Below are 25978 nucleotides of genomic sequence, written 5' to 3' on the forward strand. Positions count from 1 at the left end.
CAGGTCTTTTTATAGGAGCCCTCTTATTTCTGACAGTTTCTTTGTGACAATTTGTGACAATTCCTCCTTCCTTTGTGGCAACTCACAACTATTTCCCCTGTTGCTTCCTAAAGTTTCAGCAGTCCCTAGTTCTTTTCTGTAAGAGGTACATTCCTTCCTCCGCTAAATCTAGTTCAAAGCTCTGATAATAAATCCTGCCAACTTGCTACCCAGAATGCTCTTGCACCACCTGGTCAAGTGTGCACCATCCAGTGCCAACATGGCTGGTCAAAAGTGCACCTGAGATTGTAGAACCCAAAACCCTGAGCGTGGCTAGTGCCACGCAACTAATCATCCACCTGATTGGTTAGCTTTTCTTTAAACCACATTTTAGAATATACAGCCTATCCAGCTTTAAGTTACCAACCCCATGTTTTACCAGGCTCCATAAATATTCTTAGTTGCTACCTTTCTGATGTTGCCAACAAGCTTGCCTTAGAATGTATTTTAATACAGAAAATGTTTTCATTGCAAGTATGAGCTCTGCTTCATTACAAGTATCAACACTAGAGTACTCTTCATCCCCAGGAAAATATTATTGGCAAACTGAAAACAGGTCGCCAAGTGAGAACTTGTCGCCAGCAAGACTACCATCACCTCAGGCAAGATTTTCTATGCCTAAACCATTTACAGTCAGTTTGGTTGCCAAACATCAGTTTGATTTTTGGCTGATTTCAAATTAAGTTACACCAACAAGTTAGACTACCACTTTCTTCTGCAACACGTTCCAGCACTGAATTGCTCTTACATCGTTTCAAAGATTTCTTCTAAAAGATCTGACCATTTTTGTTTTTCCCCTGCTATTCAAGTCATTTACTTCACCTATCCCCAGCAGTCAGAGACATTTCTGCATTCTGTACCCCCCAAAGCGACTGCAACCTCTATTCAGATTTGTACTACCTACATATTTAATAAGTATGCTCTATTTCATTATTGCAGATGTTAATAAAAAAAATGAAGAGACCTATTTAGTTCACTTGATATATCCTTCCAGCTTGACATCAAACAGTTACCTTTGCAAAGACTGATGAGCCTAAGGCAAATAGGTAGCACTGATAAGCATCTCAGAAGAACATTTCTGCCTTTGAGAAATACAGGACTGTCCCACATTTAACTAAAAATTCACACCTTAAGTATTTGGATAGAATGAAAATAAGTAGTATGCGCCCATACAAGCATTAACAAGAGTGATTTAGTTATAATGACAGACCATGAAGAACTCGTCTCCTAGCAAGCCTTCTCTTATATATACACACCAGATCAATCACTGTTCATTAACATTGATAAATGATGACCAGAGAGCACCTCTCCTAGAAAGGCAGGCTGAGAGAGTTGGGGTTGTTCCCTGGAGAAGAGAAAGCTCCAGGAAGTTCTCATTGCAGCCTTCCAGTACCTAAACCGGGCCTACAGGAAAGCTGGGGAGGGACTCCTTGTCAGGGAATGTAGCGATAGGACAAGGAGTAATGGCTTTAAACTAAGAGGATAGATTTAGATTAGATATTAGGAAGAAATTCTTCAGAGGGTGGTGAGGCACTGGAGCAGGTTGCCCAGAGAAGTTGTGGATGCCCCATCCCTAGAATTGTTCAAGGCCAGGTTAGACAGGGCTTTGAGCAACCTGGTCTAGCGGAAGGTGGTAGAATGCATCCCTGCTCATGGGGGGGTGTGGGGGTGGGACTATATGATCTTTAAGGTCCCTTCCAACCTAAACCATTCCATGATTCCATGATAAAACAGTTGTACTCCCAACATTAAAAAACGGCTATCAGAAATGTATTGAGGTAAGCTCCATAGATCTGAATACGGTGATTCTACTGTTTTCAGAAGCTGTCTTGGTAACAAAAGATTAAGCCCAAAATTTGTCACGATGAACTCATCGTTCTTTAGTAGCACAAACTCAAAACATACCTGCCTTTAGTAAAAGTATCCTGAAAGCTAACTTGGCTTAGGTTGCCCATCACTGAAACAGAGCTGTAAAATTCTAAAAAGGCAATAAAAGGATACTGAAATATTGCTATCCTCTTACTATTAACATTCAAATGCATTTCAGTTTCCTGAACATTTTTAGCAGTCTGATTAAGTCTCACGGTAGCAATAGTTTCTGATGTCTGATTCAAGTTCTGCATAGTGACTTCATAAAAAAGCCTTCCATTGGTATAGATTTAGATTAAAATCTTCACAAAATGTATGTTTTGCTATGCACGTGGATAGTAGAATAGCTTGCAGCAAAGAAAAAATTAATTCATTTTTTTTTCTTGAGGGTCATCTAAGAAGTCTGTAAAGAATTTTGTTTCAGGTAACGTGCAAAAATTATTCCAGTATTTAATTACTGAAAATTTAATTCTATTGTTTTGTGAGGTCTGAACATCAATAAGGCAGCGAACACCAAGTAAAAACGAACAGCTAGTTCCAAACACTGTACAGTGAAGAGATTTGATCTCGTAAAGATAAGTCACCCACTTTGAGCCACATTAGCAGCTGAAGCGAGAACACTACACCGTATAATCAAACAATCAAAAAGGTCAGTTTGTCTTTTTTTTTTTTCATGATGGAGTTGATAGGGTCCTTTTGTGACAAAGTATTTTTCATCAGTTTTAAAGTAGCTGGAGACACTTTTAAAACAAAGTTGTCTTAGCACAACAGCATTCAGGAAAGCTTAATATATTTTGCCTCTGTTTTAGAAAGAGTAGTAACGTGTTGAGAAAAGGGAAATTGAAAGCAACCGCATGAATCAGAAGTCAAGACTTCTGTGAAAAGGCTAAGAAAAACATCATCTAGAGTCAACTCCCAGAACTCCACATTACCAAAAAAAAAAAAAAACACAACAAAAAGATGGAACTAAAACAACTATCTTTAGCTTGGGCTTACCAAATTAATTAAAAACAAACAAACAAACAAATGTTAAACAGCACAGTCGTTCTTCCCTGAACATTTTCTTTTTTATATCATCACAAAACAAAATACAAGTAAGGCCACATTTGGAATACCGTCATCAATTCAAAATTTTTCCAAGGGCAATAGCAAACTACTTCAGTCATCATGGACAAAAGAAGCCTCTAAGAAAACTTCTCTGCTTGCTTTGCCTCACAAAATGAGGAACTAAGATATATTTAACCATTGGTCATAAACATCTGAAGGAGTAAATTCCACTGAGAAAAGAGGTGTTTTAATCCAAAACACCACAAAATGACAATAAAAAAAAAAAATAATTAAAAAAAAAAACACAGCTGGAAATGGGGTTTTGAAGATCAGAAGAACAGGATTCTGGAACAACTTTAAGACTTCGAATATTCAAATCTGTCAATTCCTACTATGCTTAAATGCCAGAAATTAAGAATTGTTATACATGAAACTGTTTAACTACACAAATACATGCACACAAATATAACATTGCAATTAAGTCATTTTTCCCTTAGGTGGTGACCATGAGACTAAACCCCCCCGCCCCCCCCCCCCCACCCCCCGAAAATTTTCCTCCTTTTCCTCCATTCTGAAAATGCTAGGTGGCTTTTTAATAAGACTTCTGCATTTTCTTGAATATATAAAAATCTTACCACCACCCCCCCATTCACCAGGAGGAAAAAAGAAAAAGGACTCCTGCCACCAGAACTGTCAGTTACAGATTTCACCCTCCTTCACTCCTGAAGGATTTCAATAATGCCCTGGTTTTGGCTGGGATAGAGTTAATTTTCCTCCTAGTAGCTGGTACGGTGCTGTGTGTGGGACTTAGGAGAAAAATAATGCAGGCGACACGCTGTTTCAGCTGTTGCAGAGCAGTGCTTACACTAAATCAAGGACTTTTCAAGCTTCTCATGCTGTCCTGCCAGCAAGGAGGCTAAGGGTACACAAGAAGCTGGGAGGGGACAGAACCAGGACAGCTGACCCAAAAGGATAGTCCATACCATAGGATGTCACACAGAACAATAAAAATTGAGGGGACCGTTGCTGGGGGGCTGCCTGGGCAATTGCATTGTGCATCACTTGGTTTATTCCCCTCCTTCTTATTATTAAGCTATCCTTATCAACTCATGAGTTCTTGCACTTTTCAATTTTCTCCCCTATCCCACTTGGGGGTGGGGGGAAGCAAACAAGCGTGTAGTATTTAACCGTCTGACAGGTTAAATCACATCCATTAAATAAGCAGGCAAACTGGCAATATATTGCAGTAACTTCTAACCAGGAAGTGTAAGACCATTATAGGGCAAGCATAGTGCAGAACCTAGCAAGCACCTGTTAGCAGAGTGTCCCCCAGGGCTCAGTACTGGGGCCAGTCCTCTTTAATATCTTCATCGATGATCTGGATGAGGGCATCTAGTGCACCCTCAGTAACTTTGCAGGTGACACCAAGTTAGGTGCGTGTGTCGATCTGCATGAGGGTAGGAAGGCTCTACAGGAGGATCTGGATAGGCTGCACCAATGGGCTGAGGTCAACTGCATGAAGTTTAACAAGGCCAAGTGCCGGGTCCTGCACCTGGGGTGCAATAACCCCAAGCAGAGCTGGCAGAGAAGGACCTGGGAGTGATGGTGGATAGTCGACTGAATATGAGCCAGCAGTGTGCTCAGGTGGCCAGGAGGGCCAACAGCATCCTGGCCTGTATCAGAAACTGTGTGGCCAGCAGGTCTAGGGAAGTGATTGTCCCCCTGTACTCGGCTCTGGTGAGGCTGCACCTCGAGGACTGTGTTCAGTTTTGGGCCCCTCGCTACAAGAAGGACATTGAGGTGTTCGAGCAAGTCCAGAGAAGGGCGACGAAGCTGGTGAGGGGTCTGGAGAACAAGTCTTATGAGGAGCGTCTGAGAGAGCTGGGCTTGTTCAGCCTGGAGAAGAGGAGGCTCAGGGGTGACCCGCTCTCTACAGATACCTTAAAGGAGGCTGTAGTGAGGTGGGGGTTGGTCTATTCTCCCACGTGCCTGGTGACAGGACAAGGAGGAATGGGCTAAAGTTGCACCAGGGGAGTTTTAGGTTGGATCTTAGGAAGAACTTCTTTACTGAAAGGGTTGTTAGGCATTGGAACGGGCTGCCCAGGGAAGTGGTGGAGTCACCATCCCTGGAGGTCTTTAAAAGATGTTTAGATGTAGAGCTTAGTGATATGGTTTAGTGGAGGACTTGTTAGTGTTAGGTCAGAGGTTGGACTCGATGATCTTGAGGTCTCTTCCAACCTACAAATTCTGTGATTCTGTGATATCTCCACACAGCACTTTAAAAATAGATTACAGTGCAGACACATACAAGACTTGTTACAGAGTATCCAGGGATTTTACAGAGGTAGTAACATTTATAGAATCATAGAATATTCTGAGTTGGAAGGGACCCATAAGTATCATCGAGTCCAACTCCTGGCACCACACAGGTCTACCCAGAAGTTTAGACCACGTGACTAAGTGCACAGTTGTCATGGTTTAACCCAGCCGGCAGCTAAACACCACGCAGCCGTTCGCTCACCCTCCCCCCTCCCTTTCTGGGACGGGTGAGAGAAATGGAAAGTGAAGCCCGTGAGCTGAGATAAAGACAGTTTAATAAGACAGAAAAATAATAATAACAATAATAATAATAATAATAATACAATGATGATAATAGTACTACTACTACTAATATGTACAAACAAGTGATGCACAATGCAATTGCTCACCACCCGCTGACCGATGCCCAGCCTAACACGGCCCCAGCAGTCCAGCCCCCTCCCCCCGGCTAGCCACCCCTATATATTGTTTAGCCTGACGTCAGATGGTATGGAATACCCCTTTGGCTAGTTTGGGTCACCTGTCCTGGGTCTGTCCCCTCCCAGCTCTTACTGCACCCCCAGCCTGCCTGTTGGCAGGACAGAGCGAAAGGCTGAGATGTCCTTGGCTTGGTATAAGCACTGCTCTGCAACAATTAAAACATCGGGGTATTATCAGCACTCTTCTCATCCTAAGCCAAAACACAGCATTCCACCAGCTACTAGGAAGAAAAATAATTCTGTTCTAACTGAAACCGGGACATCTATCCACCCCTTATTCCATACTATTTATTTCATCCTCAGGTTACACTCTTTTCCATACATTCTAATTAGTCACCTATAGTAGTTATGGTAGTGATAACATACAGTATTATATAGTAATTAACATGGTACAATTCAGTTCATGGGCTATTCTCACCCAGTATTAAATCTCCTTGAGGTACACACCGGACCTCTCCGGTCTTTTGCATCACCCACCAAGTGTATCCAGGTCCCTGAGCGAAAACAATTCCACGAATGGGTTTGCCTTTTCCTGAGGCGGGAGTAGCCCAGACTGTTTTACCCAGCATATTTCTTACATGCACTACAGGAACTTTATCCCCATCTACAGTACGTAACAGGTTTGATTGGGCAGGTCCAGCTCGGTTGGCAGATCCCCTAGTATTGACTAACCAGGTGGCCTTTGCCAAATGCGTATCCCAATTTTTGAATGTCCCAGCGCCCATTGCTTTCAATGTAGTCTTTAACAGTCCGTTGTATCGTTCAACTTTCCCAGAGGCTGGTGCATGATAGGGGATGTGATACACCCACTCAGTACCATGTTCTTTGGCCCAAGTGTCTATAAGGTTGTTTCAGAAATGAGTTCCATTGTCTGACTCTATTCTTTCTGGGGTGCCATGTCGCCACAGGACTTGCTTTTCAAGGCCCAGGATAGTGTTCCGGGCGGTGGCGTGGGGCACAGGATATGTTTCCAGCCATCCGGTGGTTGCTTCCACCATTGTAAGTACATGGCGCTTGCCATTGCGAGTTTGAGGGAGTGTGATATAATCAATCTGCCAGGCCTCTCCATATTTATATTTCAGCCATCGTCCTCCATACCAAAGAGGCTTTGACCGTTTGGCTTGCTTGATTGCAGCACATGTTTCACAGTCATGAATAACCTGTGCTATAACGTCCATGGTCAGGTCCACCCCTCGATCACGAGCCCATCTGTATGTTGCATCTCTACCTTGATGGCTTGAGGTGTCATGGGCCCATCGGGCTATAAATAATTCACCTTTATGCTGCCAATCCAGGTCCACCTGAGCTACTTCAATCTTAGCAGCCTGATCCACCTGCTGGTTGTTTTGATGTTCTTCAGTAGCCCGATTCTTGGGCACATGAGCATCTACGTGACGTACTTTCACAGCCAGGTTCTCTACCCGAGCAGCAATATCTTGCCACAATGCAGCAGCCCAGATGGGTTTGCCCCTGCGCTGCCAGTTGTTTTGCTTCCATTGCTGTAACCACCCCCACAGGGCATTTCCTACCATCCATGAATCGGTGTAGAGATAGAGAACTGGCCATTTTTCTCATTCAGCAATGTCTAAAGCCAGCTGAATGGCTTTCACTTCTGCAAACTGACTCGATTCACCTTCTCCCTCAGCAGCTTCTGCAACTCGTCCTGTACGACTCCATACAGCAGCCTTCCATCTCTGATGCTTCCCCACAATATGACAGGACCCATCAGTGAACAGGGCTTATTTCTTTTCATTTTCTGGTAACTGGTTGTACAGTGGGGTGTGTTGGGTCTGTCTGAGCTGGAGTCACCTTTTCCCTGCAGCAGCCCACACAGTGCTGTACTCTGCACTCGTAGCTGGAACAGCACTGATATCACTCCAGTGTTGTGTCTATTGCTGCATAGTGCTGGCACAGCATCAGGACTCCTTCCAAGCCCCCAAGAGCCAGCAGACTGGGGGTGGGCAAGTGATGGGGAGGGGACATTGCTGGGGCAGCTGACCTAAACCAACCAAAGGGATATTCCATAACACCTGATGTCACACTCAGCAATAAAAGGGGGGGCTCTCATGGGGGAGGGGGCTGTTCCTCCTGAACAACCACTACGCGTTTGGGGCCCTGCTTCCCAGGACGTGGCCGAACACCGCTCGCTGATGGGAAGTAGAGAATAATTTTTCCTCTCTCTGTGCTTCCGCGCGGACTGATTGCTTCTTTTGTCTCTGTTTTTTTTCCTCCCATTCCCTTTCCCTTTAATTAAACCTTTCTTATCTCAAACCTCGAGTTCTCTGTGTTGTATTTTCTCCCCCTTCCTCTTTGAGGAGAGGGGGAGTGAGAGAGCGGTTGTGGTGGAGCTCGGCTGCCCACCTGAGTAAAACCACCACAGTCCTTTTTGGCGCCCAACGTGGGGCTCGAGGGTTGAGATAACAATAGCATTGATTGAAGTATTTACAACTAACATATTGGTAGTCATAATGCTCGGTTTTCTGGTAATACTTTTCTGTGTGGATATGTTGTATATAGCCCACTCTCTGTTTTCTTTTTTCCTTTACATCCGATCGGAGAAAGTGTTGAAGTCTGTGCTTGTTTTTTTTATCATGTTGTGCTGTAACATACTGGCCTTCAGTTTTGTTTGGTATTCAAACCCGGCATTGTTATCCTCCTGGTCTCCTGGAGATTATCTTATTGAAAATATTAGGAATTACAGTGCCTTCTACTTTTCTCCCTGTGGGCTAATTACAGCAGCCTTTCAGTATCTTGGATACCCCTGGTCAGATATTATCCTCCTATCACTAGGTCTAGTGTTTGTCATCTTCCCCAAAGTAAAGCAATTTATTAAGAATATTATTCAAGGACCTGTCCCCAGACAAAGTTGTGGGTGGCAAGGTGTGTGGGGGGATTTGGGCAGGTACCTATCAGGGTTTTCTCCTCCAATGGTTCTAAATTTCACCCCTGAACAAGTACAAAATCCAAGAAAACTGGTGGAATGTTTGAAAGACGTATGCCCTGACCCTGGCAATACTAGAGAACTCCACCAGCTGGCTGCACTCTGCTGGGGTCTGGCTTACGCCTATCAGATGTCAATTAACATTGCCCAGCACCCTCAAGGGGATAGGGAGGTTCCTGAATTTGATAATGAGACAGCACACACTGTGACCACCCTAGAGGACCGACCATCTATGGTATCAGTCGCCCCTGTAGTAAAGACGAAACAGTGGAAACGGAGATCAGGTCGTTTAGTAAGGGAAGAAGCTCCTTCTACGGATGAGGGAGAAGAGGAAAAGGCAAGTGGCTCTAAAGCAGCGTTATCACGGCAACATCGCGAAGAAGAGACTGAAATCATAGATGAATCAGAAACTACTCGGTCTCTATCTCTGAGTGAGCTGCGAGAAATACGGAAAGACTTCAGTCGCCATCCAGGTGAGCACATCCTCACTTGGCTGCTTTGATGCTGGGATAGTGGGGCCAATACCCAACAGCTAGAAGGCAACGAAGCCAAGCAGCTGGGATCCCTTTCTAGAGAAAGACTCATTGATAGAGTAATTGGAAGAGAGGCACAAGTTATCAGCCTCTGGAGGCGAATCCTAACAGCAGTGAAAGAAAGGTATCCCCACAAAGAGGATATTGTCTACCAAGTAAACAAATGGACCACTATGGATAAGGGCCTCCAGAAGCTGCGGGAATTAGCTGTGTTGGAGATGCTTTATAGTGATTTAAACAACGCCCAGGCACCTAAAGACCCCGATGAAGTGCAATGCACAGCGTCCATGTGGCGGAAGTTTGTACGAGCTGCACCCCCAACACATGCCAGCACACTGGCAGTCATGGGTTGGGACGAGGGGATGGGGCCAACTGTGGATACCGTGTCCAACCAGCTTCATAAATATGAAGAAAATCTCTCTCCCCCAGTACGGGGCTGCATTTCAGCTGTGGAGAAACTGTCCCAACGGTTAGATGAACACATAGCTTCGTCCTCACCTAAACGGAAAAATCTTTCGGCCATCAAGCGCCAGCAGTCCCCGGCTCAAACAAGGGAGAATCCGGGATGCACACCGCGAGGTACCTTGTGGTTTTATTTACGTGACCACGGGGAAGATATGAGGAAGTGGGATGGTGAACCGACCTCGGCCCTAGCTGCTCGGGTACGTGAGCTACGGAAAGATACAACAGCAACAAAGAGGGCCCCTAGGAAGATTGCTGCCCCAGTTTCTGTTGAACAGTCCCCCAGAGGCAGTAGAAGGAATAGTATTACTCCTGACCCTGATGAAGAGATTTCTGCTTCACGTTTGGAAGAAATAATTGATAGATACTCCGACCAGGATTAGTGGGGCCCTGCCTCTGGCCAGGTAGAGGAGAGGGACAACCGGATTTACTGGACTGTGTGGATTCGATGGCCTGGCACACCGGAACCGCAAAAATATAAAGCTTTAGTGGACACAGGCGCACAGTGTACCCTAATGCCGTCAGGCCACCAAGGGGCAGAACCCATCTCTATCTCCGGAGTGACGGGGGGATCCCAAGAGCTAACCATATTGGAAGCTGAAGTGAGTCTAACTGGGAATGAGTGGCAAAAGCACCCCATCGTGACTGGCCCAGAGGCTCCGTGCATCCTTGGCATAGACTACCTCAGGAAAGGGTACTTCAAGGATCCAAAAGGGTACCGGTGGGCTTTTGGCATAGCTGCCTTGAGCACAGAGAAGATTAAGCAGCTGTCTACCCTGCCTGGTCTCTCACAAGACCCTTCTGCTGTAGGATTGCTGAGGATTGAAGAACAGCAAGTGCCAATTGCGACTACAACTGTGCACCGGCGGCAATATCGCACCAACCGAGACTCCCTGATTCCTATCCATGAGTTAGTTCACCATCTGGAGAGCCAAGGAGTGATCAGCAAGACTCATTCACCTTTTAACAGTCCTATATGGCCAGTGCGGAAGTCCAATGGCGAGTGGAGGCTAACAGTGGACTATCGGGGCCTGAATGAAGTCACACCACCACTAAGTGCAGCAGTGCCAGACATGCTAGAACTCCAGTACGAACTAGAGTCAAAGGCAGCTAAGTGGTATGCTACAATTGATATTGCTAATGCATTTTTCTCTATCCCTCTAGCAGCAGCATGCAGGCCACAATTCGCTTTCACTTGGAGGGGCATTCAGTATACTTGGAATCGACTGCCCCAGGGGTGGAAACACAGCCCTACCATCTGCCATGGACTGATCCAGACGACACTGGAACAGGGGAACGCTCCTGAACACCTGCAGTATATCGATGATATCATCGTATGGGGTAACACAGCAGAAGAAGTTTTTGGGAAAGGGAAGAAAATAATTCAAATTCTTCTGAAAGCTGGATTTGCCATTAAACAGAATAAAGTCAAGGGACCTGCACAGGAAATCCAGTTCTTGGGGGTAAAATGGCAGGATGGACGTCGCCACATTCCGACGGATGTGATCAACAAAATAACAGTTATGTCTCCGCCAACTAGCAAAAAAGAAACACAAGCTTTCCTAGGTCTTGTGGGATTTTGGAGAATGCATGTGCCAGGCTATAGTCAGCTTGTGAGTCCTCTATATCGAGTGACTCGAAAGAGGAACTCTTTCGAGTGGGGCCCCGAGCAACAACAGGCCTTTGAACAACTCAAACAAGAAATAGCTCGTGCAGTAGCCCTTGGGCCTGTCCGTACTGGACCAGCTGTGCAAAACATACTGTACACTGCAGCTGGGGAGCATGGGCTCACCTGGAGCCTCTGGCAGAAGACCCCAGGAGAAACTCGAGGCCGACCTTTGGGGTTCTGGAGCCGGGCCTATCGAGGATCAGAAGCCAATTACACCCCAACTGAAAAGGAAATATTAACAGCATATGAGGGGATTAGAGCAGCTTCAGAAGTTGTTGGTACAGAAGCACAACTTCTCTTGGCCCCACGGCTACCTGTGTTACATTGGATGTTCAAAGAGAAAATTCCCACTACACATCATGCAACCGATGCTACGTGGAGTAAATGGGTAGCGTTAATTACACAGCGGGCTCGAATGGGGAAACCCAATCGCCCGGGAATCCTGGAAGAGATTATGGACTGGCCAGAGGGCAGGGATTTCGGAGCACCGACAGAAGAAGTAACGCGTGCTGAAGAGGCACCACCATACAATGAGTTGCCAGAAGACAGAAAGCAGTATGTGTTGTTCACTGATGGATCCTGCCTTGTGGTAGGGAGCCATCGGAAGTGGAAAGCTGCTGTGTGGAGTCCCACACGACAAGTTGTGGAGGCCATGGAAGGGGAAGGTGAGTCAAGTCAGTATGCAGAAGTGAAAGCTATACAACTGGCCCTAGAAATTGCTGAAAGAGAAAAGTGGCCGGTACTGTATCTCTACACTGACTCATGGATGGTGGCAAATGCGCTATGGGGGTGGCTGCAACAATGGAAACAGAACAACTGGCAGCGCAGAGTTAAACCTATCTGGGCTGCTACCCTGTGGCAAGATATTGCTGCCCGCGTAGAAAACCTGGCTGTAAAGGTACGTCATGTAGATGCCCATATGCCTAAGAATCGTGCTACTGAAGAACATCAGAACAACGAAGAAGTAGATCGAGCTTCAAAAATTGAAATAGCTCAGGTGGACCTGGACTGGGGACGTAAGGGTGAACTGTTTGTAGCTCGATGGGCTCATGAAACATCAGGACATCTGGGGAGGGACGCCACATATAGATGGGCTCGTGATCGAGGGGTGGACCTGACCATTGAGGCCATCACACAGGTTACCCATCAGTGTGAGACCTGTGCTGCAATTAAACGAGCCATGAGGGTAAAGTCTCCCTGGAACAGGGGGAGATGGCTTGGATTTCGATATGGTGAGGCCTGGCAGATTGACTACATCGGACCACTTCCACAAACCCGCCAAGGCAAACGGTACATACTCACCATGGTAGAAGCAACTACTGGGTGGCTGGAAACATACCCTGTAAACCATGCCACCGCCCGAAACACTATCTTGGGCCTGGAAAGGCAAGTGCTGTGGCGACATGGTACACCGGAGAGAATAGAGTCCGACAATGGGAGTCACTTCCGAAACAATTTGATCACTTCCTGGGCCAAGAGACATGGCATTGAATGGGTGTATCACATCCCTTATCACCCACAAGCCTCTGGGAAGGTTGAGAGGTACAATGGACTGTTAAAAACTATGCTGCGAGCATTGGGTGCTGGGACATGGAAACATTGGGATATAAATCTACCAGAGGCCACTTGGCTAGTTAACAACAGGGGGTCTGAAAGCCGTCCTGGTCCTGCTGAAACAAAACCCCTACACACTGTGGGAGAAGCTAAAGTCCCTGTAGTGCGTGTGGGGAAGTGGATGGGGAAGGCGGTGTGGGTTGCCCCTGCCTCGGGAAAAGGCAAACCCACTCGTGGGATTGTCTTTGCCCAAGGACCAGGGTATACCTGGTGGGTAATGCAGAAAGATGGGGATATCAAGTGTGTGCCTCAAGGAGATTTAACACTGGGAGAAAATTAATCTGTCATCCAAGTTATGTGTTGTAGGAGGACACTGCAGAACCAATGACAGGTCAACTTTGCAAGGAACCGGGCAAGTGCAACACTGACGTGAGCTAAGCTGGTGCTGGTGTCAAGAAAACCAACTTCGCCTGCCCTGAGTGACCACTTTGACAGATGAAGGCGAAACCATCAACAGTTTTTATGAGCATTTTGGGAAAAGACCTATAGAATAAAGAGAAGTACAGACATAAAAATGCTTCAATGGACAGAAAACAACGGTGATGAGAACATCTATATACTAAACTGTACCTGATTGTGACACAAATGTTATGGAATAAGGGGTGGAAGTTGTGTTGGGTCTGTCTGAGCTGGAGTCACCTTTTCCCTGCAGCAGCCCACACAGTGCTGTACTCTGCACTCGTAGCTGGAACAACACTGATATCACTCTAGTGTTGTGTCTATTGCTGCATAGTGCTGGCACAGCATCAGGACTCCTTCCAAGCCCCCAAGAGCCAGCAGACTGGGGGTGGGCAAGTGATGGGGAGGGGACATTGCTGGGGCAGCTGACCTAAACCAACCAAAGGGATATTCCATAACACCTGATGTCACACTCAGCAATAAAAGGGGGGGCTCTCATGGGGGAGGGGGCTGTTCCTCCTGAACAACCACTACGCGTTTGGGGCCCTGCTTCCCAGGACGTGGCCGAACACCGCTCGCTGATGGGAAGTAGAGAATAATTTTTCCTCTCTCTGTGCTTCCGCGCGGACTGATTGCTTCTTTTGTCTCTGTTTTTTTTCCTCCCATTCCCTTTCCCTTTAATTAAACCTTTCTTATATCAAACCTCGAGTTCTCTGTGTTGTATTTTCTCCCCCTTCCTCTTTGAGGAGAGGGGGAGTGAGAGAGCGGTTGTGGTGGAGCTCGGCTGCCCACCTGAGTAAAACCACCACATGGGGCTTCTTCAGCACGGACCACCTCCTCTGATGATGATATGCCAAAGTATTTGCCTTCTGGCCAGTCCATAATCACTTCCAATATTCCTGGGCGACTGGGGTTTCCTATTCGAGCCCGCTGAGTAATCAGTGCAACCCACTTGCTCCATGTAGCATCAGATGCATGATGCGTAGAAGAGACCCTTCCCTTGAACATCCAGCCTAGTACTGGCAATCGGGGTGCTAGGAGGAGCTGCGCTTCAGTACCGACCACCTCCGAAGCAGATCGAACTCCTTCATATGCTGCCAATATCTCCTTTTCAGTTGGAGTATAGCGGGCCTCAGATCCTCTGTATCCCCGGCTCCAAAACCCCAGGGGCCGACCTCGAGTTTCCCCAGGTTCTTTCTGCCAGAGGCTCCAGGTGGGGCCGTTCTCCCCGGCTGCAGTGTAGAGCACATTCTTTACAACTGGTCCTGTTCAAACTGGCCCAAGGGCTACTGCATGCACTATTTCCTGCTTGATTTGTTCAAAGGCTTGTCGTTGTTCAGGGCCCCATTCAAACTCATTCTTCTTACGGGTTACTTGGTAGAGCGGGTTTACAATCAGACTGTAATTTGGGATGTGCATTCTCCAAAACCCCACAACACCTAGGAAGGTCTGTGTTTCTTTTTTGTTAGTTGGTGGAGACATAGCTGTTATTTTGTTGATCACATCCATTGGGATTTGACGATGTCCATCTTGCCATTTTATTCCTAAAAACTGGATCTCTCGTGCAGGTCCTTTGACTTTATTTTGTTTTATGGCAAAACCGGCTTTCAGAAGGATTTGGACTATTTTCTTCCCTTTCTCGAAAACTTCCTCTGCTGTGTCACCCCACACAATAATGTCATCGATGTACTGCAGGTGTTCAGGAGCTTCCCCCTGCTCCAGCGCAGACTGGATCAGTCCATGGCAAATGGTAGGGCTGTGTTTCCACCCCTGGGGCAGCCGATTCCAAGTATATTGGCCTCCCCTCCAAGTGAAGGCAAATTGTGGCCTGCACTCTGCTGCTAGAGGGATGGAGAAAAATGCATTAGCAATATCAATTGTGGCGTACCACTTGGCTGCCTTCGATTCAAGTTCGTACTGAAGTTCCAGCATGTCCGGCACTGCAGCACTCAGTGGTGGCGTCACTTCGTTCAGGCCACGATAGTCCATTGTTAGCCTCCACTCGCCATTAGACTTTCGCACTGGCCATATGGGACTATTGAAAGGTGAATGAGTCTTGCTGATCACTCCTTGGCTCTCCAATTGACGAATTAGCTTATGGATGGGAATCAGGGAGTCTCGGTTAGTGCGATATTGCCGCCGGTGCACAGTTGTGGTAGCGATTGGCACTTGCTGTTCTTCGACCCTCAGCAACCCCACAACAGAGGGGTCCTCTGAGAGACCAGGCAAGGTAGATAATTGTTTAATGCCCTCTGTCTCTAAGGCAGCTATACCAAAAGCCCACCAGAACCCTTTTGGGTCCTTGCAATATCCTCTTCTAAGATAGTCTATGCCAAGGATACATGGAGCATCCGGGCCAGTCACAATGCGGTGCTTTTCCCACTCATTCCCAGTCAGACTCACTTCAGCCTCCAATACAGTCAACTGCTGAGATCCCCCTGTCACTCCACAAATACAGATGGGCTCTGGTCCTTTATAGCTCAATGGCATTACAGTACATTGTGCACTGGTGTCTACTAAAGCCTTATGCTTCTGTGCATCTGACGTGCCAGGCCATCGAATCCACACAGTCCAATAAACTCGATTGTCCCTTTCCTCCCCCTGGCTGGAGGCAGGGCCCCCCTAATCCTGGTCAGAATCTTCTTCATTTCTGTGTTTGAAGGACTGTCTGCTGGAAGTTGGAGCAGCAAACTTTTCAGAGAATCCCTTTTTCTTGATTGTTTTCTTTTGCAACTCACGTACCCGTGCCTCTAGGGTTGCGGTAGATTTTCCATCCCATTTTCTCATGTCCTCTCCGTGGTCTCGTAAGTAAAACCACAGGGTGGCACGGGGTGACTACCCACCATATCGTCTTCCTTGTGTGGATGAACGACTACCCCTGATAGCTGAGACACTGCTTTGTACAGGTGCGGAGGAGAATAATCTCTCTTCAAGTTGGTGAACCTTTTCAGAAAGTTTCTCCACAGTGTTCTCTTTTGGTTGGTGGACACTGGTTGGTTCAGGTGGAGAGGAAGATAGATTCTCTTTAAGTTGGTGGAACTCTTCAGAAAGTTTCTCCACAGCTGAGATGCAGGCCTGTAAGGAAGAGGAGAGACTTTCTTCGTACTGCCGGAGTTGTTTAGCCACTTCATCCACTGTGGGTTCCTCATCCTCTTTCCAGGCCATTATTGCCAATGAGCTGGCATATGATGATGGTGCACTTGTTACAGAGTATCCAGGGATTTTACAGAGGTAGTAACATTTATAGAATCATAGAATATTCTGAGTTGGAAGGGACCCATAAGGATCATCGAGTCCAACTCCTGGCACCACACAGGTCTACCCAGAAGTTTAGACCACGTGACTAAGTGCACAGTTGTCATGGTTTAACCCAGCCGGCAGCTAAACACCACGCAGCCGTTCGCTCACCCTCCCCCCTCCCTTTCTGGGACGGGGGAGAGAAATGGAAAGTGAAGCCCGTGAGTTGAGATAAAGACAGTTTAATAAGACAGGAAAATAATAATAACAATAATAATAATAATAATAATACAATGATGATAATAGTACTACTACTACTAATATGTACAAACAAGTGATTCACAATGCAATTGCTCACCACCCGCTGACCGATGCCCAGCCTAACCCTGAGCAGTCCGGCCCCCTCTCCCTGGCTAGCCACCCCTATATATTGTTTAGCATGACGTCAGATGGTATGGAATACCCCTTTGGCTAGTTTGGGTCACCTGTCCTGGGTCTGTCCCCTCCCAGCTCTTACTGCACCCCCAGCCTGCCTGTTGGCAGGACAGAGCAAAAGGCTGAGATGTCCTTGGCTTGGTATAAGCACTGCTCTGCAACAATTAAAACATCGGGGTGTTATCAGCACTCTTCTCATCCTAAGCCAAAACACAGCATTCCACCAGCTACTAGGAAGAAAATTAATTCTGTTCTAACTGAAACCAGGACAACAGTCCAAACGCTTCTTAAACTCTGAAAGGCTTGTTGCAGTGACTACTTCCCTGGGGAGCCTGTTCCAGTGTGCAAACACCCTCTCAATGAAGAACCTCTTCCTTATGATCTACTCTGACTTGCTCCATGTATTAGAAATTAATATAATGTCTAGAATTGCATCTGCTAACAGTGAAAAAAAATAATAACCTTCTTTATAAAATGTCTCCAACCTGGCCTTTGAAAAATCAAGAAAACAAAGGATACCAAAGCTCAGAATAAATTAATTTTTGAGTAAATAATTTAAGTAATCACTGTTGTGTTTTAACCCATCCAGCAGCTAAGGACCACAGAGCAGTTCACTCACCCTCCCTCAACCCCCCTGTGTGTCGTGGTTTAACCCGACCGGCAGCTAAACACCACGCAGCCGTTCGCTCACCCTCCCCCCTCCCTCTCTGGGACGGGGGAGAGAAATGGAAAGTGAAGCCCGTGAGTTGAGATAAAGACAGTTTAATAAGACAGGAAAAAAAATAACAAAAATAATAATAACAATAATAATAATGATGATACAATGGTGATAATACGAAAGTAATAATAGTATGTACAAACAAGTGATGCACAATGCAATTGCTCACCACCCGCTGACCGATGCCCAGCCTAACCCCGAGCAGTCCGGCCCCCTCCCCCCGGCTAGCCACCCCTATATATTGTTTAGCATGACGTCAGATGGTATGGAATACCCCTTTGGCTAGTTTGGGTCACCTGTCCTGGGTCTGTCCCCTCCCAGCTCTTACTGCACCCCCCAGCCTGCCCGTTGGCAGGACAGAGCAAAGGCTGAGATGTCCTTGGCTTAGTATAAGCACTGCTCTGCAACAATTAAAGCATCGGGGTGTTATCAGCACTCTTCTCATTCTAAGCCAAAACACAGCATTCCACCAGCTACTAGGAAGAAAATTAATTCTGTGCTAACTGAAACCAGGACATCTATCCACCCCTTATTCCATACCATTTATGTCATGCTCAGGTTACACTCTTTTCCATACATTCTAATTAGTCACCTATAGTAATCATGGTAGTGATAACATACAGTATAATATACTATTTAACATGGTGCAATTCAGTTCATGGGCTATTCTCACCCAGTATTAAATCTCCTTGAGGTACACACCGGACCTCTCCGTTCTTTTGCATCACCCACCAAGTATATCCAGGTCCCTGAGCGAAAACAATTCCACGAATAGGTTTGCCTTTTCCTGAGGCAGGAGTAGCCCAGACTGTTTTACCCAGCATATTTTTTACATGCACTACAGGAACTTTATCCCCATCTACAGTACGTAACAGGTTTGATTGGGCAGGTCCAGCTCGGTTGGTAGATCCCCTAGTATTGACTAACCAGGTGGCCTTTGCCAAATGCGTATCCCAGTTTTTGAACGTCCCAGCGCCCATTGCTTTCAAGGTAGTCTTTAACAGGCCATTGTATCGTTCAACTTTCCCGGAGGCTGGTGCATGATAGGGGATGTGATACACCCATTCAATACCATGTTCTTTGGCCCAAGTGTCTATAAGGTTGTTTCGGAAGTGAGTCCCATTGTCTGATTCTATTCTTTCTGGGGTGCCATGTCGCCATAGGACTTGCTTTTCAAGGCCCAGGATGGTGTTCCGGGCGGTAGCATGAGGCACAGGATATGTTTCCAGCCATCCGGTGGTTGCTTCCACCATTGTAAGTACGTGGCGCTTGCCATTGCGAGTTTGAGGGAATGTGATATAATCAATCTGCCAGGCCTCTCCATATTTATATTTCAGCCATCGTCCTCCATACCAAAGAGGCTTTGACCGTTTGGCTTGCTTGATTGCAGCACATGTTTCACAGTCATGAATAACCTGTGCTATAGCGTCCATGGTCAGGTCCACCCCTCGATCACGAGCCCATCTGTATGTTGCATCTCTACCTTGATGGCCTGAGGTGTCATGGGCCCATCGGGCTATAAATAATTCACCTTTATGCTGCCAATCCAGGTCCACCTGAGCTACTTCAATCTTAGCAGCCTGATCCACCTGCTGGTTGTTTTGATGTTCTTCAGTAGCCCGATTCTTGGGCACATGAGCATCTACGTGGCGTACTTTCACAGCCAGGTTCTCTACCCGAGCAGCAATATCTTGCCACAATGCAGCAGCCCAGATAGGTTTGCCCCTACGCTGCCAGTTGTTTTGCTTCCATTGCTGTAACCATCCCCACAGGGCATTTGCTACCATCCATGAATCGGTGTAGAGATAGAGAACTGGCCATTTTTCTCGTTCAGCAATGTCTAAAGCCAGCTGAATGGCTTTCACTTCTGCAAACTGACTCGATTCACCTTCTCCCTCAGCAGCTTCTGCAACTCGTCGCGTAGGACTCCATACAGCAGCCTTCCATCTCCGATGCTTCCCCACAATACGACAGGACCCATCAGTGAACAGGGCATATTTCTTTTCATTCTCTGGCAACTGGTTGTACAGTGGGGCTTCTTCAGCACGACCCACCTCCTCCTCTGATGATATCCCAAAGTATTTGCCTTCTGGCCAGTCCATGATCACTTCCAATATTCCTGGGCGACTGGGGTTTCCTATTCGAGCCCGCTGAGTAATCAGTGCAACCCACTTGCTCCATGTAGCATCAGTTGCATGATGCGTAGAGGGGACCCTTCCCTTGAACATCCAGCCTAGTACCGGTAATCGGGGTGCTAGGAGGAGCTGCGCTTCAGTACCGACCACCTCCGAAGCAGATCGAACTCCTTCATATGCTGCCAATATCTCCTTTTCAGTTGGAGTATAGCGGGCCTCAGATCCTCTGTATCCCCGACTCCAAAACCCCAGAGGCCGACCTCGAGTTTCCCCAGGTTCTTTCTGCCAGAGGCTCCAGGTGGGGCCGTTCTCCCCGGCTGCAGTGTAGAGCACATTCTTTACATCTGGTCCTGTTCGAACTGGCCCAAGGGCTACTGCATGGACTATTTCCTGCTTGATTTGTTCAAAGGCTTGTCGTTGTTCAGGGCCCCATTCAAACTCATTCTTCTTACGAGTTACTTGGTAGAGTGGGTTTACAATCAGACTGTAATTTGGGATGTGCATTCTCCAAAACCCCACAACACCTAGGAAAGTCTGTGTTTCTTTTTTGTTAGTTGGTGGAGACATAGCTGTTATTTTGTTGATCACATCCATTGGGATTTGACGACGTCCATCTTGCCATTTTATTCCTAAAAACTGGATCTCCCGTGCAGGTCCTTTGACTTTATTTTGTTTTATGGCAAAACCGGCTTTCAGAAGGATTTGGACTATTTTCTTCCCTTTCTCGAAAACTTCCTCTGCTGTGTCACCCCACACAATAATGTCATCGATGTACTGCAGGTGTTCAGGAGCTTCCCCCTGCTCTAGTGCAGACTGGATCAGCCCATGGCAAATGGTAGGGCTGTGTTTCCACCCCTGGGGCAGCCTATTCCAAGTATATTGGACTCCCCTCCAAGTGAAGGCAAATTGTGGCCTGCACTCTGCTGCTAGAGGGATGGAGAAAAATGCATTAGCGATATCAATTGTGGCGTACCACTTGGCTGCCTTCGATTCAAGTTCATACTGAAGTTCCAGCATGTCCGGCACTGCAGCACTCAGTGGTGGCGTGACTTCGTTCAGGCCGCGATAGTCCACTGTTAGTCTCCACTCGCCATTAGACTTTCGCACTGGCCATATGGGACTATTGAAAGGTGAATGAGTCTTGCTGATCACTCCTTGGCTCTCCAATTGACGAATTAGCTTATGGATGGGAATCAGGGAGTCTCGGTTGGTGCGATATTGCCGCCGGTGCACAGTTGTGGTAGCAATTGGCACTTGCTGTTCTTCGACCCTCAGCAACCCCACAACAGAAGGGTCCTCTGAGAGACCAGGCAAGGTAGATAATTGTTTAATGCCCTCTGTCTCTAAGGCAGTAATACCAAAAGCCCACCGGAACCCTTTTGGGTCCTTGCAGTATCCTCTTCTAAGATAGTCTATGCCAAGGATACATGGAGCATCCGGACCAGTCACAATGCGGTGCTTTTCCCACTCATTCCCAGTCAGACTCACTTCAGCCTCCAATACAGTCAACTGCTGAGATCCCCCTGTCACTCCACAAATATAGATGGGCTCTGGTCCTTTATAGCTCGATGGCATTATAGTACATTGTGCACCGGTGTCTACTAAAGCCTTATACTTCTGTGCGCGTGATGTGCCAGGCCATCGAATCCACACAGTCCAATAAACTCGATTGTCCCTTTCCTCCCCCTGGCTGGAGGCAGGGCCCCCCTAATCCTGGTCAGAATCTTCCTCGTTTCTGTGTTTGAAGGACTGTCTGCTGGAAGTTGGAGCAGCAAACTTTTCGGAGAATCCCTTTTTCCTGATTGTTTTCTTTTGCAACTCACGTACCCGTGCCTCTAGGGTCGCGGTAGATTTTCCATCCCATTTTCTCATGTCTCGTAAGTAAAACCACAGGGTGGCACGGGGTGAGTACCCACCATATCGTCTTCCTTGTGTGGGTGAACGCCTACCCCTGACAGCTGAGACACTGCTTTGTACAGGTGCGAAGGAGAATAATCTCTCTTCAAGTTGGTGAACCTTTTCAGAAAGTTTCTCCCAAGTGTTCTCCTTTGGTCGGTGGGCACTGGTTGGTTCAGGTGGGGAGGACAATAGATTCTCTTCAAGTTGGTGAACCTTTTCAGAAAGTTTCTCCACAGCTGAGACGCAGGCCTGTAAGGAAGAGGAGAGACTTTCTTCGTACTGCCGGAGTTGTTTAGCCGCTTCACCCACTGTGGGTTCCTCATCCTCTTTCCAGGCCATTATCTCAACCTTTCGGGCCCCACGTTGGGCGCCAAAAAGACTGTCGTGGTTTAACCCGACCGGCAGCTAAACACCACGCAGCCGTTCGCTCACCCTCCCCCCTCCCTCTCTGGGACGGGGGAGAGAAATGGAAAGTGAAGCCCGTGAGTTGAGATAAAGACAGTTTAATAAGACAGGAAAAAAAAATAACAAAAATAATAATAACAATAATAATAATGATGATACAATGGTGATAATACGAAAGTAATAATAGTATGTACAAACAAGTGATGCACAATGCAATTGCTCACCACCCGCTGACCGATGCCCAGCCTAACCCCGAGCAGTCCGGCCCCCTCCCCCCGGCTAGCCACCCCTATATATTGTTTAGCATGACGTCAGATGGTATGGAATACCCCTTTGGCTAGTTTGGGTCACCTGTCCTGGGTCTGTCCCCTCCCAGCTCTTACTGCACCCCCCAGCCTGCCCGTTGGCAGGACAGAGCAAAGGCTGAGATGTCCTTGGCTTAGTATAAGCACTGCTCTGCAACAATTAAAGCATCGGGGTGTTATCAGCACTCTTCTCATTCTAAGCCAAAACACAGCATTCCACCAGCTACTAGGAAGAAAATTAATTCTGTGCTAACTGAAACCAGGACACTGTGGAACAGGGGAGAAAATCAGGAAAAAAAAAAAAAGTGAAAGCTTATGGGATGAGATAAAGACAGTTTATTAGGACGGAAAGGAAAGGAAAGGAAAGGAAAGGAAAGGAAAGGAAAGGAAAGGAAAGGAAAGGAAAGGAAAGGAAAGGAAAGGAAAGGAAAGGAAAGGAAAGGAAAGGAAAGGAAAGGAAAGGAAAGGAAAGGAAAGGAAAGGAAAGGAAAGGAAAGGAAAGGAAAGGAAAGGTGTGCTCCTGATCCCTTCAGCATCTTTCCAAGAAACATAAAGTCCCTTTTGATGTTTTGGAGTCTCCTTGTCATGGCCTCAGTTGTCCCTATGTGAAAGGGCAGGGATGGGTGATAGTCCTCTGGCTTAACCAAACTCGGTAGCCTCTTTGTGATGTCACGAATACGGGCCCCAAGCAGAGAGTCTTTTATTAGACTCTTCCTCTTCAGTGGTTTATCATTCCTTGACACATTTACAAAAGGGATGTAAGCACACTGGTAAAAGTGAAGAATTTTATTGATAAAAAGAAAAAAATAAAATCATTAATTGACACTCGAAAGAACTGAAGTTGTGTTTTTGCAGTGGAAAATTCCACTAACCTTGCACATTCAAAAGTGATTGCACAGGCATAGCAGTGGGGGGTATATTAAGCAAATAAGGGAACAGTGGAAAATCCCACTGTCCGAAAATAAGGAGGATGGCTAAGAAAAACAAGATAAGCAGTTACAGAACAGCAAAAAACAAAAACAAAAAACAAACAAAAAAAACAAACCAAAAAACAAACCAAAAAAAAAAAAGAGGAGAAATTAAAGGTTAGTCAAATAAAACTGTACATGCAGGGCATAATAACAAGCGTTGGGTAGGTTGTGAACCTGTAGTACTCAGCCAGTGAGAAAACGGGAGGAATCAATGGTCGGGTAATAGGGAATATAGGGCTATGATACATTTCCGCTGTGCACTCCTGCTTGCAGGATGCCTGCTATTGCAATCGCAAATAAAAATGCTATTTCAGTGAGATACTCACCTGAGCCTGTGTTATAGGCTGCAGATTGTTTCTCACACAAAGAACTTTGAAAAAAAAAAAGGCACTAAAACTTTCCTATATAGACCAAATCTTTAAGATGAGAATCTTGACTTAAGTGTTGTGTACTTTTACAGGAAATCCATTGGCTCTCTAATATTAGTTGTTGCTTTTTGAAAACCTTTTTACTGGGCTGAATTCATTCAGCCCAATAAACTGGATGTTGAGCTCATCTAACCTCTTAAATAGGTTTTGATTTTTCTTCAAATTGAAACACTGAATTTCTTCTAAACATGGTTTTCAATCCTTTTTAACATATTCAATTTTTAAAATAACATTTTTTTCAATCTGTTTAAACATATTTATCTAATTCTAAATAAAGCTGATTAGTTACAAGTGTTATAAATGAGGTCTCAAGTCAATCTGAATTTTGTAATATTTATAAAACAAATATTTCTAAAAGGTATAAAAGCTATAAAAGGTATAAAAGGCAAGTAAACAGCGCTGGGTGTGCGGGGAGTCTACGCTCCATCAACATGCACACACACACATCAAACATTCTAAATACATGTATACAGAACATTGCTTTACATAATAACCTGAGTATGCCTTTACATACATACAATCAGGATAGGTAACAAACAATCCTTTAAGTTCCATAACTTAACAGTCTCCATTTTCCTGATTACAAACAACAGTCTCCATTTTCCATAATTCCAGGGTTAGTCGTGTGAACAATATGTCTCACTTTAAGTTGTTAAGCAACTCGGTCTTCAGGCCTTATGTATCCCGTTCTTCCCAGACCCAAAAAAAAGCATGTCCATCTCCTTGTGAAGGCCAATAGGCCTGGGTCAAAAGGCACGTTCAGGTCACCAGGGTGCACGTCAACTGGGCTATGTGCTGTATTGCCTTGTTGGAGGAGTCCTTCCTAATTCCTATGGGACTATTAACAGGTATTTCCCTGCTGTTTTTTAAAGTACTGGCATTCAGTGGTTCTTTTGAGTCACTTACAGGTACATCCCCTTTACCCATGGAATCTAGTTTAAAGCCTTGCTAATAAGTCCAGCCAGATTGCTGCCCAAAACGCTCTTGTCCCACTTGGTCAGGTGCACCCCACCCCCTGTCAGCATGCCTGGTCTCTCAAAAGCATGCCCGAGATCATAGAACCCAAAACCTTGATCATGTCACCAGCTATGCAGACAATCATTCACCTGATTTGTATGCTGCCTCCTCCACAGGACCCAGACGGGGGGATTGAGGAGATGGACTGAGGAAGGTCCTTGCATCTGTCCATGCAGGAGAAAAAGTGACAGACAGATCTGGGAGACAGATCTGGGAAAAACTTAGTTAAAGAATGGGCACAAGTCACAGTAAAAAATTAAAGCACCAATTATTGGGAAGGGTTTTAGGATGAGAGGAGTGTTGATAACATGCTGATATTTTAATTGTTGCAGAGCAGTGCTTACACTAAGCCAAGGAATTTTCAGCTTCTCGCTCTGTCCTGCCACCGGGCAGGCTGGGTGTGCAGCAGGAGCTGGGAGAGGACAGACTCAGGACAGCTAACCCAAACTGGCCAAAGGGATATTCCATCCCATCTGACGTCATGCTGAACAATTAATATGGGGGGGGGGTTGGGTTTAGTGTTAGGGTTAGGGGGTTAGGGGGGCAGGAGGGCATGTAAGGATTAGGGTGCAGCTTTAGGGTTAGGGTGAGGCGTTAGGGTTAGAGGGTTAGGGTTACGGTTAGACGGTTAGAGGGTTAGAGGGTTAGGGGTTAGAGTTGGGTTAGGATCGTTAGGGGGTTAGGGTTAGATCGGTTAGGTTTAGATCGGTTAGGGGTTAGGATTAGATCTGCGGGGGTTAGTGTTAAATTTAGTGTTAGTTTTAGGTTTAGCGTTAGGTTTAGCATTAGGGTTAGGATTAGATCCAAGGGGGGTTAGGGTTAGGGTTAGGGTTAGGGTTAGGGTTAGCGTTAGGGTTAGCATTATGTTTAGGGTTAGTTTTAGGATTAGATCCGCGGAGGTTAGGGTTTAGATTAGGGTTAGTGTTAGTGTTAGTGAAAGGGTTAGGTTTAGGTTTAGGATTAGATCCGCGGGGGTTAGGGTTAAGGTTGGATTAGTATTAGCTTTAGGGTTAGCTTTCGGGTTAGGATTAGGTTTAGGATTAGATCCGTGGGGGTT

The 25978-nt window shown here is 46.2% G+C and overlaps 1 protein-coding gene across 1 annotated transcript in view; it reads right to left on the reverse strand.

The window, feature by feature from the left end:
• Positions 1–21747, reverse strand: part of LOC311426267 (uncharacterized protein) — a 95719-nt gene extending 73972 nt beyond the window's left edge. The window contains exon 1 of the mRNA XM_084502508.1: positions 17674–21747. Coding sequence (XP_084358634.1) covers positions 18418–21471 — 3054 coding nt within the window. The 5' untranslated portion in view covers positions 21472–21747 and the 3' untranslated portion in view covers positions 17674–18417. The remainder of the gene's footprint in view (positions 1–17673) is intronic.
• Between the last annotated feature and the right edge of the window lie 4231 nt (positions 21748–25978).

Source organism: Aythya ferina (genome assembly GCF_964211825.1).
Source record: "Aythya ferina genome assembly, chromosome: W".
NCBI classification, from domain to species: Eukaryota; Metazoa; Chordata; class Aves; order Anseriformes; family Anatidae; genus Aythya; species Aythya ferina.